This window comes from Trichomonas vaginalis, chromosome IV (genome assembly GCF_026262505.1).
Source record: "Trichomonas vaginalis G3 chromosome IV, whole genome shotgun sequence".
NCBI classification, from domain to species: Eukaryota; Parabasalia; order Trichomonadida; family Trichomonadidae; genus Trichomonas; species Trichomonas vaginalis.
In genome coordinates, this window is record NC_067206.1 from 25,198,475 (window position 1) to 25,212,093 (window position 13,619).

Below are 13,619 nucleotides of genomic sequence, written 5' to 3' on the forward strand. Positions count from 1 at the left end.
GTTTAAGATAGTGTTTTCCACCAATCCTCATCCTAGCATATCCGTCATTTTGCTCCCATTCGCTTAAAACTCTTTTTGTCTTTTTGTTTCTGACTTCAAATGACTCACAACAGTGAATTTCATATTTCTCATCTAACAAACAAGTTTCCCAACGGTCTTTTCCAACAAACTCGGCGTACATTTCAAATAAAATAAAAAAATGTTTTTTTTTGAAAAAATGTTTTGTTTTAAATGGTATGCCATTTCATACTCTTCATCTAACAAACAAGTTTCCCAACGGTCTTCTCCAACAAACTCAGCGTACATTTTATAAAAATAAAAAATATATTTTTTTCTTTACTTTACATAAGCACTTGCTGCCATAAGTCTTTGACGCCAACCCATACCAGCTAATGAAGGTTGACTTGGTTTAGTCTGGAGACTAAACTTTGGTTTTGGTTTATCTTCAGTTTTTGGCTCACCTTCTTCTATTGGTTTTTCGTCACTTTTTGGTTCCTCTGACTTTACCTCACTTGCAGGTATGGTTGTGTTGTCAACATCTTCGTAAATATCATATGCCATCTGTTTTTTGTTTTCCTTTCAACTTTTTGTGTTTGTTGTAAAGTTTAGAATATTTCGACTCTAAGTCAATGAGATGTTCTATAATGAACTGTTTGTCAGTGAAGTAAACTTTTCCATCTGTTGTCTCGAAAGCTCCTTCAGACTTCAATATTTTATTTGTGAGGGTCTGTTTTCTTTTTTGAGATACTAGCCGTTCCATTTCTATGAAAAGTGACTTTTATAGTTAGGTTTGTATTTCCAGACCTGGCACTTTCTATTATTGAATTTTTCTCTTCATCTGTAAGTTCTTTGACAGGTTTTGACAATGGTTCTGAACTTTTTGTTTGTGGTGTCAAATCTACCGTTTCAACTTCTTCGGTCATTTCATCTCAGTAAAAAATTTTAGTTTGGTTTGTTTTCAACTGGTTGTTGTTGTTTTTTAAGTCGGTCTAAAACTTCCTGAGGTATAGGAAGAACTTGACAAACACGTTGTGTAACTGCTGGAAGTCGACAAATCCATCTTGAACCCATTTGTCTCAATGCTGTATTGTTCATTTCATCTCAGTAAAAAACTTTACATTCCCCAAGTTTGAGGTGGTTGCGGTTGGTTATTGTTTACCCACTGTTGTGCATGGTTATATCCTCTGTTAAAGAATCTTTCACCTTGGTCCATATAGTGTCCTGCTTGGTTATAGTAGTCATTTGCTTTGTTATAATAGTTTCCTGCTTCTCTTCCTACATTGTCCATCCAGCCTTGAACTTTTCCTCTTGTTTCAGGATTTGGAATAAGATTTGTTGCATCTCGTGCTACCTCCCAACCTTTCTGTACAGTTTGTATAATAGGTTGTGCTTTCTCTTTAAGTATACCTAATGTACTCAAAATCTTCCTTCCAACTCCAAATACACCTCTGGCTATTGTTCCCACTGCGGGCAAAAATCTGGATGCAACTCCTGCTAATGCGCCAAATAAACCCATTTCTTATAGGGTAAAAAATGACGAATCCAAACAAGGACCCCTATGTTTCTAAAGCAACAAAGAAAGCACTCATGGTAAAAATCTTTAGTTCAACACCAAATGCTTGGTTTATGGATATCTTGGAAAACATTCCGAGGTATAGAGAAGATGGACCTCCATACTGGCTAATATTTGTCGGTCAAAACACAAGATACTGTGAAGCCATACCATTACAGTCCAAAGCTATTTTAGATATCTTAGCAACTTTGACAATATTCGTTGACAAATACCATCCAACAAAACTGACATCTGACTGTGAAAGTTCTTTCAAATCAGACGATATTAAAAACTATCTGCGTTCAAAAAATGTAAACCAATATTTCATTGTCGACCAAAACCATTCTGCTCTTGGTGTCATTGACAGTTGTATAAAAATCTTAAGAGACTTAAACCAACCACAAGGTGGTGAAGCAAATGAAATGTCATATGACGACAAGTATAGACACTTCTCCATGGCAAAGATGAGACAAGTTTTAAATATTTACAATAGCCGTAAACAAAAAGGTTTGGGAAACCACTCCCCCGAAGAAATGAAAAACAACCCTGACTTAGAGAAAGACTATATATTTAATAGTTTAGTCAAAAGAGACAAACAAGAAAGAATGCCAGGCTTCAAACTTAAGAAAGGTGACAAAGTAAAAATAGAAATACCTAAACGCGACCCATATGAAAATACTATTGACTATGACAACAATGGGAACCCGACAGGTACTCACCTTCGTGTTCGTAAAAATAGAAGAAAGTATACAAGAGAATATTATGAAGTTTTAGGCAAACATGGCAAAATGTACAGACTGCAAGCAGAAGATAAAACTACTATTGTCAGACCTCGTTTCAAACTTGTCAAAGTTCAAGGTGGTATACTTTCAAAGACAGTTCCTAACAAATATAAGACAACTCCTGACGAATATGCTAAAGAAGTTGAAAATGACGACTAAGCAATTCTATACCATGCGTAAACTGTCATGTAAGGTGGCATGTAGTCTTTACTTTGTCCCGTTGTTTGTGTATACCTGAAACGAAATGTGTATGGTTTCCTTCTCCCTGAGTGTCATCCCAGTAACAATTTATAGCAAACTTAACGTCGTCTTTAACATCATATCCTTTACCTTTTGTCATTCCTGACCAATCCCAATATCTATGCCTATGCCAACCTGCTTGAGATGTACTTAAATCTATGTAGTGACTGTGCGCAGGTAAGTTTTCACCTGAAATCGTTTTACTTCCACCTGTTTCCTTTGAAGAGTTTGCACAATACAAAAACCTGTCGACTATTTGTTCCCATGCACCAACACCAAACATTACTTGAGGACCTCTTGCTTCCATAGATGTATAAATAGAACCTACTGGGTTCATTAAATCAAACATATGAGATATTATAGGATTGTCTCTTTTGAACTTAAAATATAGTGCAACTATTTCAGGTTTCTTCTGGTTTGTGTCAGAATATTTTTTATAATATAATCTTATGTTTTCAGGGTAGGTAAAGTCTTGACTATAATATTTATTTCTGTCATCTTCATAATAGTATACTATTCTCGTTTTTTCTATTGCATTATATCTTTTATATCTATAAAAATCTAAATATAATGTTAGCTTTTGTTCATCTACATGTGGTGTTCTAACGTCATCTCCATAGTCATAATAGTATGGTGCTGGAGCTGGGTCAGGTAATGTCATATCTGCCATTTCATAAACTCTTAAATATTTCTTTTGTTCGTCTCCATATATGTTTAAGTAGCAGTTGTTGTCTAATGGAACTTTAACTTGTGTACCATCATTCTTTATATAGCTTACATACATTTCATTGTTATTTTTCGGAATGAGTTTATACCGTGTACCATTTTCTAAGGAATGTACAAACTGCCATCTAAAATATTTGTTTTCTTCATTGACAGAAAAGTCACCAACCATAGTCTCAATATTTTTTGTTCCAACTAAACTTTGGTATATTTCATTGACATATGTTTTATCTGCTTTCTTTTCAAGGCTAACGTTTAAGTCTGTTATTTCAGAAGATGTATGTGTATGTCCAACGGCACTTTTCCTGTTTAAGGTTTCTTGTAAGTTTGTAATATTTGCAATGGTATGTGTATGTCCAACGTCACTTTTCCTGTTTAAGGTTTCTTGTAAGTTTGTAATATTTGCAATGGTATGTGTATGTCCAACGGCACTTTTCCTGTTTAAGGTTTCTTGTAAGTTTGTAATATTTGCAATGGTATGTGTATGTCCAACGTCACTTTTCCTGTTTAAGGTTTCTTGTAAGTTTGTAATATTTGCAATGGTATGTGTATGAGTCTTTTTAGAATATTCTTTGTCAGCTCTTGTCACTTCACTTGACATTTTATTGTCAACATATGTTTTGTCCGCTAGTTCAGGATGAGTATGTTCTTTTGTTGCATATGTTGCATCTGCTCTGTCATGTTCTTCTTGAACTTTTTCAATGACATACTCTTTGTCAGCTTTGTTGTCAACATCTGCTTTCAAAAGAAGTTCTTTTATAGGTTTCTCGTTTAAAGTTCCTTTTGTTGGATTTACACAGACAGTATGGTTCTTATTGTCTTGAAACAGAAACTCGTCTGTCATTGGGTTTATCGTCAGTTTTAAGTTTCCTTCTTTCAATGACTCAGATATCTTAGAATAGTTTGAAAAGTTTGTTGTGTTCTTATTTAGAGCTTGCAAAATGAGTTGTCGGTTGTGTTTTATTTCTCTCATAGACGCTGTTTCATTTGACATTTTTATTCTAGATAAAATATGCTTTCAATAGAAAAAGAAAATTCTAGAGTTGCTACAACTAAACCATTAGATGAACTTTTTACGAATGTCGGTCAAAAGTTTGAGACAGAGACCGTAAAGCATGAAGGCTATCGTTTTGACTACCCGTTAAGATGGCTAAGAGACCCATCCGTCACAAAAGCTATTGGCTTTCGTAGAATGAAATTCATTTCAGAAGCCATACATGGTTTCCCATTTACGGTCGCTTTTGAAATTCGATACTATAACAAAGAGAAACGTACGTATGAGAAATTTGAACAGGGAAAACTTTTACAAGTTAGTTTGCTTGTAAACTTAGAAACAACTCTTCAAGCTTTTCAAGAAAAAATAAACGATATCTATCTCGAATATGCAAAACAGTACAACATTGACGAAGGAGAGTACCATCTCGATATTTTATATGACAGGAAAAATGCAACTGTTAAAATCGATAGAATAGAAGACCTTGGAGAAGACGTTTATATTTCTACAAAATATAACAACTTGGCATGGTATAGGTTTCTGAGGATGTTAAATCAGCCTGCAGAATATCCAGTACACCCGAACTTTATGAAGTCGAAAACCCTAATGGAACATATGAAAATGTTTTCGACTCAGATGCTATTATCGTTCATGCTTCATTTTCTGGTGCACAAAACTCTTTTTTATGCTTGGCAAATGACTTTTACGAAAAACCTACAAAGCTATATGAACCACCAAGTGGAAGTATTTCAGACTTTCAAGTATGGTTTACAACAGATGGAAGAAAGAGAATAGTTCCATTATACCACGCGTTTTACTTAGAACTTAGTTTCATATACAACTACTATCGAACGGTAAAAATATAATTTTAATACGGTTGAGGTGTTGGATTTGGTTGCCAACTTGACTGTGGTGCAGGTTCAGGCTGTTGTATAACAGGAGCTTGTTCTTCTGGTTCAGGGTCTTTAGGTATAATACCAACAAACTGACCTACTCTTTTACCAATATTTTTGACTCCGTTCCAAATTCCTCTTCCTACGGTTTTTATTCCATTCCATATACCTCTTCCAACATTTCGAAAGAAGTTTCCTATTCTTCCAAAGAAACCCATTTTACTATATGTAAAAATCTAATGTCCACCTAGTCTCTTACGTTTCCTTCTGAGTTCCATTGCATTCTTTAACTGGAGCTCATACATTCTATTTCTCCTCTGGTAGAAAACATACTCTGGGTCAACTCCTGTGTTCGCGTCATCTGCATAGAGTTGTTTATATCCCACTTCAGGGTTTGTATAAAACTCTTTCCATCTCATATTTGCATACCATGGTGGTAAGCCTAACGCAGCGTCATTTGACATGGCAGTTTGCATTTGTACATCTGTTGGCACTTGACCATAGTTTGCCATTGCAGTTTGTATTCTAACTTCATTTGGAATATTCTCTGGGTTTGGTTGTCCAGGTTGCTGTGCATTCGCTAAGTTCTGTGCGTCCATTTAATATTAGATAAAAATATCTCTTACGAGTACATATGCTGAACATTTGCTGGTATTGGTTCATCTTCATATTCTCTATATCTTTCTGCCACGTCAAATAAGTAAATGACACAATGGAAAAAACCTAAAACAAGTAGTCCTATTTCAAACCACATTTACTTACCAATAAAATTTCTTTGTTATGACACTTTTTCCGGTTTATAGGACCTCTCTCATATTCTATCTTGTCGTATCTAAACTCATAGTCATGTATGTCCTCTAACCATCTCATGACACTTTCCAAACCACTTTTATCGGATGTAAAGTAAAAGCATGGATGGTTATGTAAAACGTCTAAAGTTTCTAAAGAGTCTCTCAAAGTCCAGTCTACTTGGTATTGAAAATCGTATGTGTTATAGAACGGCGGGTCCACTATAAAGAAAACATTTTCCTTGTTTTTATATTTTTCATACAACTCTGTCCAATGACATCTCACAAACTCTATACCCTCAGTATATTTTTCTATGTTCTCTTTGAAAACATTTGTATAGTTAAGATATAAAACGTTTGACATAAGTGTTTCAATGTCATGAACTCTTATAGAACCACTATACAATAGTCTAGAAGATATACTATCCCAGTCAATATACTCTGCTTTTTTCAAAACCTCTCTGACAATATTTTTCTTATCTAATGGTATACGTTCCATCTTACCTATAGGTATCTTTTCTTTTAACTCTTTCAATATTTTGTTTGTGTCTGGTATATGTTTGAGACGGTTCATATAGTTGTCGAAGTCATTGCATATAATCTCTGAGTCAGGAAATACAGTATGGCACAAATGGGATATATAGAAACTTCCACCGAACAAATCTACAAATGTTAGACCATTCGGTAGTTTCTTAAGTTCTCTCAATAGAATATCTTTACATCTACTCTTATTTCCAAAGAAGGGTAACGGTGGTTTTGTAAAATTCATTTTATATACAATAAAAATGTTTTTTACCTGAAAAGTGACAGAAAAGCGGCTTTTGACAGATGTTTTGTTATGACTTCTTCGTAAAGACTTTGTTGAGATTTCTTCGTAAATGAGTGTAAATGACCCAAAAATATATTTTAGGTGAAGAGGTGAGATTTCACCTCTTTTTTCACCTCTTTTTTCACCTCATGAATTTTCATGATTTCATCGTAAATGTTTTGTCAAAACTTCTTCATCTAATTTCTCATGAACTTTCTTGTCTATGTTTTGTCAAGATTTCATCGTAAAGACTTTGTTGAGATTTCTTCGTAAATGACCCTAGTAGTATATTTTTGGTGTAAATTTCATGAAAATTCAAGAGGGTGAAAAATTAGGTGAAAAAACAGGTGAAATCTCACCTCTTCACCTAAACATTATTTTTGGTGTAAAATTCATGAAAATTCAAGAGGGTGAAAAATTAGGTGAAAAAACAGGTGAAATCTCACCTCTTCACCTAAACATTATTTTTGGTGTAAAATTCTGAGTAAAATGACAGATGGAACACATACTTTTTCAGTAAGTACATATGGGGTAGAAAAGAGGGTAGAAAACGGGGTAGATATACCCTTCTACCCTAAAATATATTTTTGTCTGATTTACGCTCATTACGATGAAATCTTGACAAAGTCTTTACGAAGAAATCTTGACAAAGTCTTTACGATGAAGTTTTGACAAAGTCTTTACGATGAAATCTTGACAAAGTCTTTACGATGAAGTTTTGACAAAGTCTTTACGATGAAGTTTTGACAAAGTCTTTACGATGAAATCTTGACAAAGTCTTTACGATGAAATCTTGACAAAGTCTTTACGATGAAATTCATGAAAATTCAAGAGGTGAAAAATGAGGTGAAAAAACAGGTGAAATCTCACCTCTTCACCTAAAATATATTTTTATTGAATTCTGTATAATATTCTGAGTAATATGACAGATGTTTATATAACACTTTCTCCGGTTTATAGGACCTCTCTCATATTCTATCTTGTCATATCAAAACTCATAGTCATGTTTGTCCTCTAAGACTTCATTTATACTAAACATCTTCAGGGCTAGAAGGCACGAAGTGCCTGGAAGCCCCACTACCTTTTTTTTTTTTTTTTTTTTTTTTTTTTTTTTTGGATCCTGTTATTTCCGAAATCGACAAAAAATTTGGAAATTTAATTTCCGAAATCGAAATTATATTAATGTTTTTAATATTCTTATATCAAAAGGATTAAAGTTCATTAAGAGAAAAACAATTCTTCTTCTTCAATCTATTGGCGCATTTATTTCTACACGCCAATAAGGAAGGGAAAATTATAAGACACCATGGTGTCTTCAAAACGCTAATTTTTGATATTTTTAACAACCCTACTAAATTTTAAAGACCATTTCAGAGAATTGAACTAACACTCAATCCTCTGAAATGGTCTATAAAATTTGTTTCTATAAAAACGTATAATACTAATCAGATACAATAACCACTTTTTCAATTCCTAGTTAACATTAAAATTTTCACTTTTCTAACGGTTGATTTGTATTCAAAAAGATAACATTGAAATTTACATATTTCAAAATTATTGGTCATTTTGTTGAAATTAACGAAATTATATCAGTTTTAGGCTATTTAATACTTCAACCATTGAACAACCTTCAAGAAAAGTGGCAACCTTTGTCGTTTTTTCTACAATAACTGGACTCTTCTTTTCCGCTTCCCACGCTAGAAATAACAGCAATAATCAGAAGGTACTGATTCTTCCATTCAGTTATTGACTATCTTAATTATAAATGCTCGTTCCTTCCTTAATTGTTTCTTCATATTAATTTTATTTAAAACAAATATCTTTAATTCAAATCATTGCGATACTGTGTTAATAGCACTAAGAATACAGATTTCAAAATATCACAATTGAATTTGATTTTTTGATTCTCTTAAATTCAAAGTCTGAAATCATTGTTATGTGACTTATCGGAGCCTTTGATGTGCATTCATTTTTATTTATTACGAGAAAAGTTGCTAGCACAGAATCTTTTTTTTTTAATTACGGAATGCTCATTAAGACTGAGAAGATTATACAAAAGAAGTATTAAAACAGGATATATTAAAAAATGAATTCAAGAAGATTTTTAAAAATTTATTTGCAAATTTAAATTTCATCTTCAATATCATACAATATTTCTACAATTGTATTAAAATATGACTACTTGTGATCAAAAAAGGTAAAGGTTTTATTCTAAATAAGGTTTAAAATGCGATTTACCTTATTTGAGGGTATTTTCGGATGTTATTTGCCTTTATCCAGTTGCAATGTAGTAAGATGCAATTCTTAGCTGCATATAAGTATAAATTTCTGGCAAGATGCTTCATTATTTTGTATTTTAAAATTTATATAAAATTTAAAGTCCCAATTCTAGAAAAATGATAATAAACATGATTTGTTTAAATAATAGATAAAGAAATAAACAAAAATAATTACAATTAAACTAAATCTTCAGAAGTTGAAGAACTTGAGCTTGTTGAAACCCTTCCTTTTCGGTCACGAGCTCTCTTCTTTGTTGGCTTTCTCCTTGGCATATCACTATCTTCATCGTTATCTTGAGGATTTGATGGTTTGCTAGGTTTTGAAGATGATTTTGGTGCATCATCTTTTCCAGGGTCAGATGGCTTACTTGGCTTAGGTGGTTTATCATCCTGAGGTGTTGTTGGCTTCGGAGGATTATCTTCTTGGTTTGATTCTGGAGGATGCGTATGGCTGGACTTTTTCTCTGATTTGTGTTTCGGTTTCTTCTCATCTTTAGGCTTGTGGTGGTGTCCTTGAGGCGGCATTGCTGCATTAACATCGTCCCCAGGGATTTGGTCAAGATTGAGGCCACTTCCACTATCGGAATTGAATTCATCTGATTTATCCTGTTTCGGTTTCTTCTTTTTCTTCTCTGGGTTCAGAAAATCTGGATCTGATAAGTAAAAATCATCAATGTGTGATTCGCCTTCTTCATAGATTCTGATCTTGAGATTCTCTGTCTGATACTTGATGTTGTTTCCGATTTCGTGAATTTCTTTACGACCACCATTTTCGATTGGTTCTTTTTCTGCAAGATACGGCAAAGTAACGCCCATGTCCTTACAGACACCGCAGTGGACAGCTTTTTCGACATTCTTAAGGAGTTTCTGCATTGATGTCTTAATTTCGTCTACAAGATCGCCAAGCTCTTTAACGGCTTCGAATGAAACCTTGGAAGGTAATCCATGTGCATAACGATGCTTGTTGATCTCTCTGGAGCATTGCTGTCGCATCTTTTTGACAATTGTCCTGTTCTTGAAGTATTCTTCTTGATTTTGGGAATGGCGAGCTGCTTGCATGGCATCATATATCGGGAAGACACAAAAATCAATGGATTCTGTGGCGTAAATTTCTTTCAAAACGTAATTTTCGAGTTCCAAGGAAACAGGAGCATTTCCATCGATGTAAAGAGTCTTGAGATTTTTGTTGCATTGGATTACTTTGGACAATTTCTGGAAACCGAGCTCACCAAGATTATTATTAGAAAGATCAAGAACTTCAAGGTCATCATAAGCTGTTAAGTTATCAAGAACAGTGTACAAAAGGTGTGCTGGACCTCCATTGCGAGGAGAACCTCTCAGGCGTAATTTTTTGAGTTTCTTGAAGTAATCTTTGTTGATTTTGCTGATGACTGGTCCGATATCGGCCATGGAGCGTGAAAAATTATCGGAAATGTCAAGCTCTTCAAGGTTTGGCATTCTCCAGAGGAATGAAATCAAGAAATCAAGCTCAATTGTAGTAAGATTGTTATCTGCAAGTGAAACTGATGTCCAAACATTTAAATCCGAGTACAAAAATCCTGTAGCGACGATCATCAATTTTTCTCGATTTAATTCGTTTCCGTTGAGCTTAATGGAAATATCTCTAATGCGCTCATACTTAGAGAGTTCGTAGACGATCATTGAAATCAGGCGGGGATCCATCAATGTATAGCTTAAATCGAGAATCCTCAAAGTTGTGGCTTGTTTGACGTAATGGAGGAGAGCTTCGGATGAATCATGTTGCATTCTTGTACCTTCAAATGATAATTCTTCAATTGGTTGTGGGAATTTTTCTAAAGTTTGTAAAATTCGAACAATTCCTTTGGTATCACCATCAATACCGAGTGATTTAATGATGTGGATGCCTTTGTTGTTAAGATTTTCAAGGTGCTGGCAGAAAATCTCGCAATCTGCTTCTGGTGAATAATTTCCATTGAAATAAAGGTATTTGAGGTCCAAGAAGACTTCATTATTTGCAATGGCTTCGAACAATGTGCGCAGGTTGTTAACATTGCAGCGTCCAATGCTCAAATAAAAAACGGAATGTCGAATTACCTTAAATGCTTGGAAAAGTGGCTCCAAACCGTCACCACCGCTAAGGTTATTGTAGCTGAAGTTATAGTAAGACAATGGGATGCGAGGATTCTTTTTGAGCTCATTTCCAATTTCTCCGACTCCGCTATCGATTCCACATTGGACCAAGTGGATGAATCTCATTCCCTTTGACTTGGAAATAAGAGGAGCAAGGCGGCGAGCGATGTAAGGCATGTTTCTCTTATGAACAATCAATCCGTGAACGTAAGGAACGTAGTACAAGGCTAGAATAGCAGGAATGATCTGCTCTTCGGTTAATTCTGGTGGTAAAAGGCCAAAATCAAATACACCATCTTCATATTTAATTCTATCATGGTAAAACTCAGCAATTTCGTGATTGTAATCAACGGTAAGACGAGAACAGAATGCATAGTATGTATGTTGATATTGCTGTGAAGGAGATAAATGATGATAGAAGGTTGGAAATTCATCTGGTAAAGATGTTGCGAAATCACACAATCTTGTTGGATCAAAAGCACATGTAGAGATCAGATAATTGCGTCTGAGTATTTGCGCAAACATAAGAGCTGTACTACAGATAACTCTGCAGTTTACAATTGGATGATCCTTATCCAACTCAGGAAGTCTGCAAAAAAGTAATATCTTGTGCTTTCTGCGAATTCTGAGAGATGAAATATCGAAAATGTGGAATATAACGGATTTTTTTGGTTCTGATGTTGGATCTTTTTTAATAAATATGCCAACAAAGTGAGGAGAGCATGCAATAATCCCATTAAATTCATCGCCCATGTTATATCTTAGAGTTGCAGGTCTCGCGTAAGAAATATAAGGTTGTTGATCTTTTCTAAAGCGTCCTACAATATAATCTCTGTCTTTTTTGGATAATTCACCATCAGGAATATTCAGAGAATCTCCCCTTTTATCTAATTCTGGATAATAAATGCTGGAAGGTAAAAATTCTTGATTCCTTCCAGACATCAATTCAAAAATTGAAAAAAAAGTATTTTTTATCGTAAAAAGTGCCATGATGTTTATATGCTAGAATACTGAAATATAACTCATATTCAATATCAACATATATAATAAATAGCAACAACTAAGGGTTTCGTTTTGCGAAAAAAACGTACAATACGCAATTTCGCTAAAAAAACATTTAGCTAGCAATTTCGACATTTGACTCCACTCAAGACGTCACTTTTTTAATTTTGCGGTATCATATTTTTGGAAAATCTTTATGAATATTATATAAAAAGTCTCTTTAATATCTATATTTCATATTTTTATCGATTTTTAAAGTTTTTGCGAAAAGTATTCAATTATTTTTGCTATTTGGTCGGGTAAATGTCAGATTTGCGACATTTTCTGATATGATATTCAGATTCTACGTTGATAATAATGCTTATAGAACCCTCTTGCTATTGTGTCAAAATTGCGAAACCGATAGCAAAAATATCTCGCAATATCAAAATTGAGATATTGAGTGAATTATGCATTATAGAGATTAAAAATCTGATTTGTGAAAACATCTCATCAGTTTCTAGCTAATTCAAAAATCTTTACTATCTTATTCGATTAAAATGAAAAGGGAATAGTTTCATTATGCTTTAAATGACAGCCTTATAATATAATCATAGTTTTCGCTCAATATGCAGCATTTTTTTTCGAAATCTATGGTCAATATCCTAAATACTGATTGCTTTGCATTCATATCTCTTACATTTTCTATACCCACATCACTATTCATTGCTATTCCTATCTTTTTCATTTTTGTTTGTTTCTTATAATTTCTCAAAAAACATGATAACTTGATATTTGTAAATATCATACTTTATAGCGTAAATAAGAACTTGACCTATTAAGAAAAGCAGTAATGAAAAGAAAATCTGAAATTCATAAAAATTACAAGTTTCTGATGACAATTAGCTTAATTAAACCAGGTACAAGATTATATAATTGTATTTTCTATCCAATTATCCATATAATATCTTATCCAGAAAAAATAACTTGATCAATACCAAATGATTTTTTAACTAGTAAATAAAGTATTTTCTTTACACACACATTGTATATCATAGTTTTTTTTTTTTTGGTTTCGCAAAACATCCAAAAACAAATATGCTATAAAAGTGACAATTTTAGCAAAACGAAACCCTTACAACAACCCTCAAATTTATAAAATATCGGCTAAATTTAGATTCAAATTTGCATCATTTTGAATTCATTTTATGAAATAGTTGAATTTCCATAAATTGATAGTATACAACGAGTTTCCCAATTCAATTATCTTTTCAAAAGAATTTGAGGTTGCAATAGTGAAATATAACCTGTAAAATTCTTTGATTGCTTTATCTCCTACTAACACAAAACTAAATTACATTTCATTAATTAAGTAAATTAATTTGATGATCAAATTACAATTTTTATTTCCCCTGAATTACTCATATTATTGATCTCAGCAACATGCACCTCTATAATATTAAGCTG

At 33.4% G+C, this 13,619-nt stretch overlaps 5 protein-coding genes and 1 pseudogene across 6 annotated transcripts, besides 2 other annotated features; 1 reads left to right on the top strand and 5 right to left on the bottom strand.

Annotated features, from left to right (window-relative positions):
* Window positions 1-7,892: part of a mobile genetic element that runs on past the window's edge.
* On the bottom strand, window positions 337-923 carry TVAGG3_0165260 (annotated as a pseudogene). The gene has a single exon. A coding segment is annotated over exon 1 (587 nt).
* On the bottom strand, window positions 943-1,095 carry TVAGG3_0165270 (uncharacterized protein; the record flags this gene model as incomplete). The annotated part of the gene is made up of 1 exon (XM_051225120.1): window positions 943-1,095. One exon carries the CDS (start codon window positions 1,093-1,095, stop codon window positions 943-945), a length of 153 nt encoding a protein of 50 aa, XP_051110106.1.
* Window positions 1,534-2,493, top strand: TVAGG3_0165280 (uncharacterized protein; the record flags this gene model as incomplete). Its single annotated transcript, XM_051225121.1, has 1 exon — window positions 1,534-2,493. One exon carries the CDS (start codon window positions 1,534-1,536, stop codon window positions 2,491-2,493), a length of 960 nt encoding a protein of 319 aa, XP_051110107.1.
* TVAGG3_0165290 (serine threonine-protein phosphatase family) lies at window positions 5,160-5,402 on the bottom strand (the record flags this gene model as incomplete). Its single annotated transcript, XM_051225122.1, has 1 exon — window positions 5,160-5,402. One exon carries the CDS (start codon window positions 5,400-5,402, stop codon window positions 5,160-5,162), a length of 243 nt encoding a protein of 80 aa, XP_051110108.1.
* Window positions 5,514-5,783, bottom strand: TVAGG3_0165300 (uncharacterized protein; the record flags this gene model as incomplete). The annotated part of the gene is made up of 1 exon (XM_051225123.1): window positions 5,514-5,783. A coding segment is annotated over one exon (270 nt), but the record flags the coding sequence as incomplete, so codon positions are not given.
* Window positions 7,797-7,892: a terminal%2Cinverted (terminal inverted repeat of Maverick-3 transposon ID:TVAGG3_0165150).
* Window positions 7,893-8,984: 1,092 nt separating this feature from the next.
* TVAGG3_0165310 (uncharacterized protein) lies at window positions 8,985-12,204 on the bottom strand (the record flags this gene model as incomplete). Its single annotated transcript, XM_001304640.1, has 1 exon — window positions 9,237-12,113. One exon carries the CDS (start codon window positions 12,111-12,113, stop codon window positions 9,237-9,239), a length of 2,877 nt encoding a protein of 958 aa, XP_001304641.1.
* Window positions 12,205-13,619: the final 1,415 nt, after the last annotated feature.